At 48.3% G+C, this 2500-nt stretch overlaps 1 protein-coding gene across 3 annotated transcripts in view; it reads left to right on the forward strand.

Moving 5' to 3' along the window:
* The window catches only part of clcn5b (chloride channel, voltage-sensitive 5b), a 36916-nt gene that overhangs the window by 24513 nt on the left and 9903 nt on the right, over positions 1 to 2500 (forward strand). For all 3 annotated transcript variants that reach the window (XM_012830862.3, XM_031585372.1, XM_031585371.1), the window contains exons 8-9: positions 203 to 283; positions 2146 to 2500. The exon at positions 2146 to 2500 is cut by the window's right edge and continues 197 nt beyond it. In XM_012830862.3, the coding sequence (XP_012686316.1) occupies positions 203 to 283; positions 2146 to 2500 (436 nt within the window). The remainder of the gene's footprint in view (positions 1 to 202; positions 284 to 2145) is intronic.

A 2500-nucleotide genomic window follows, 5' to 3' on the forward strand; every position in this document is an offset into this window, starting at 1 on the left:
ACGCGGACAAAGAAAAGTATTTTTCTGCGAGGAAAGTCTTCAAAGTAGATTGAACGTTTGAACAGTGTTGTTGGAAATCTAACACCTTTATTGTGTGTGTGTTTGTTTACGTGCCTCTGATTCTTTCTCTCTCTCTCTCTCTCTCTCTCTGTGTGTGTGTGTGTGTGTGTGTGTGTGTGTGTGTGTGTGTGTGTGTGTGTAGGTTCTGTCTGCAGCCGCAGCCGTGGGGGTTTCTGTGGCGTTTGGAGCTCCAATTGGAGGAGTCCTCTTCAGCCTGGAGGAGGTAAATGTTATACACACACACTCACACAAACACACACACACACACACACACACACACTGTATCCCGCACACTGTCCCACATTTTCATTAGTCATTTGGTTTTTAATTGTCTGAAATAAGAACACATGGATGCCTTCTTTTCCCACATGTTGCACATGTCAGCAAAGACTAGGGAGGGTCAATGATTCTGTTTGTGTGCGTTTGCGTGTGTGTGTGGGTGCCTGTGTGGGTGCCTGTGTGTGTGTGTGTGTGTGTGTGTGTGTGTGTGTGTGTGTGTGTGTGTGTGTGTGTGTGTGTGTGTGTGTGTGTGTGTGTGTGTGTGTGTGTGTGTGTGTGTGTGTGTGTGTGACATCTGTGCACTATTGGGAGAATGACTCTGGGCTATTGGGAGAATGACTAGCTCTGACACAGTCCCTGATGGGCATGTCTCTGTGATGGCTAATGCTAATGCTAAAGCTGAACACAGTCCCACACGTTCCTGAGGGCTAGAGGCTAATTGTTGTTTTGCCAGCGCGTCGATCAGTTCCACATGGATCTGGAGTCTTTGTCCTCTTCTCTTTTCTCTGCTCATTGTGTTCTTCTTTTCTTTTTTTTCCTCTCCTGTTTCATCCATTTTTCCCCCTCTCTCTTCTCCTGTCACTTTGTATTACACACACACACACACACACACACACACACACACATTCATCTATACACACACACACACTTTCAATTATATCTGCATAATATTTATTTCCCCGTATTAAATCTGAATCCCTCTCTTCCCTCCCTCAGTGACTCCCTTCTTGAGTCTTCATCCTTTTCATTCTCTTCCAGTTCTTTTATCTCTCCACACGTTCTCTCTTTTTCATTCTTCATATTTTCTCCCCTTTTATGGTCAGGTATTCTATCCATCACTCCCTGTCCCTGTTTGCTGTTTGATTATTCTCGCTCTCTCTTGCGCTCTCTTGCAGCAATTATCTTTCCTGTTTTATTTTCTGGCTCTACTTCTCTCTCCCTCCCTCTCCCCCTGCCTCTCTCTCTCTCTCTGATTCTCTGTTTCTGTTTTTTCTCCCCTTTTTTGGTAATGTATTCATCCATCTGTCCCTGCCTCTTATCACCCTCACTTTGATTTGTTTATGATTTTACTTTCACGCCTTCATCTCTCTATACCTCCCTTCATCTCTCTCTGCATCCCTTACGGCTCTGCTTCACCCTCCCCTGCCCAGATTCTCTCCTTCCAGCATTCATCTTCTCTCTCTCCTTCCATCCTCCCACTTCTTTTTGTCTGTTCGCTTTGATTTATTCTCTCTCTCTCTGCCTCCCTCTCCCTTGCTCTCTCCCTCTCGCTGTCTTCCTGTCTTGTTATTCCCTCTTTTTTTCTCTCTCTTTCTTTTCCCCCTGCAGGTGAGTTGCTCCCTCCCTTCGAAGAGTACTCTCCTTCAATCATTCTCTCTTTCAATCATTCTCCCTCTGTCTCTTCTACTGTTGAGGTACTAGGCACTACTGGGTCCTTCTTTTCTTCCATATTATGAATCCATTCACTCTTTTCCTTTTCTCTTTCACTCTCTCGCTATTTTAACTGTCATCTGGGTGTGTTCTACCTTTGCCTTTTTTAAAACCCTGTAGCGCTCAGTCTTCCACACGTCATCCTATCTTTCTTTTCAATCTCTTTCTCTCGCTCTTCTTTCTCTTTCTCTATCTTCATCATTTCTCTCTCTATGTCCTTTCCTTCATCCCCCTATTCTCAAATGTCTCTGGTCGGAAGACTGCCGCATTCTCTTCTTCTCTCTCTCTCTCTCGCTCTCTCTCTCTCTCTTTTGTCTTTCTGTCTTTTTCCTCCAGCACTCACTCTCTCTCTGTCTCTCTCCCTCCCACCCCTAGGTGAGTTACTACTTCCCCCTGAAGACTCTGTGGCGGTCCTTCTTCGCCGCCCTGGTGGCGGCCTTCACGCTGCGCTCCATCAACCCTTTCGGCAACAGCCGCCTGGTGCTCTTCTACGTGGAGTTCCACGCGCCGTGGCACCTGCTGGAGCTGGCGCCGTTCGTGCTGCTGGGCGTCTTCGGCGGCATCTGGGGGGCGCTCTTCATCCGCGCCAACATCGCCTGGTGCCGCCGGCGCAAGACCACGCGCCTCGGCCGCTACCCCGTGCTTGAGGTGGTGGCCGTCACCCTGGCGACGGCCGTGCTGGCGTTCCCCAACGAGTACACGCGCATGAGCGGCTCCGAGCTCATCTCGG

This window comes from Clupea harengus, chromosome 18 (genome assembly GCF_900700415.2).
Source record: "Clupea harengus chromosome 18, Ch_v2.0.2, whole genome shotgun sequence".
Classification (NCBI taxonomy): Eukaryota; Metazoa; Chordata; class Actinopteri; order Clupeiformes; family Clupeidae; genus Clupea; species Clupea harengus.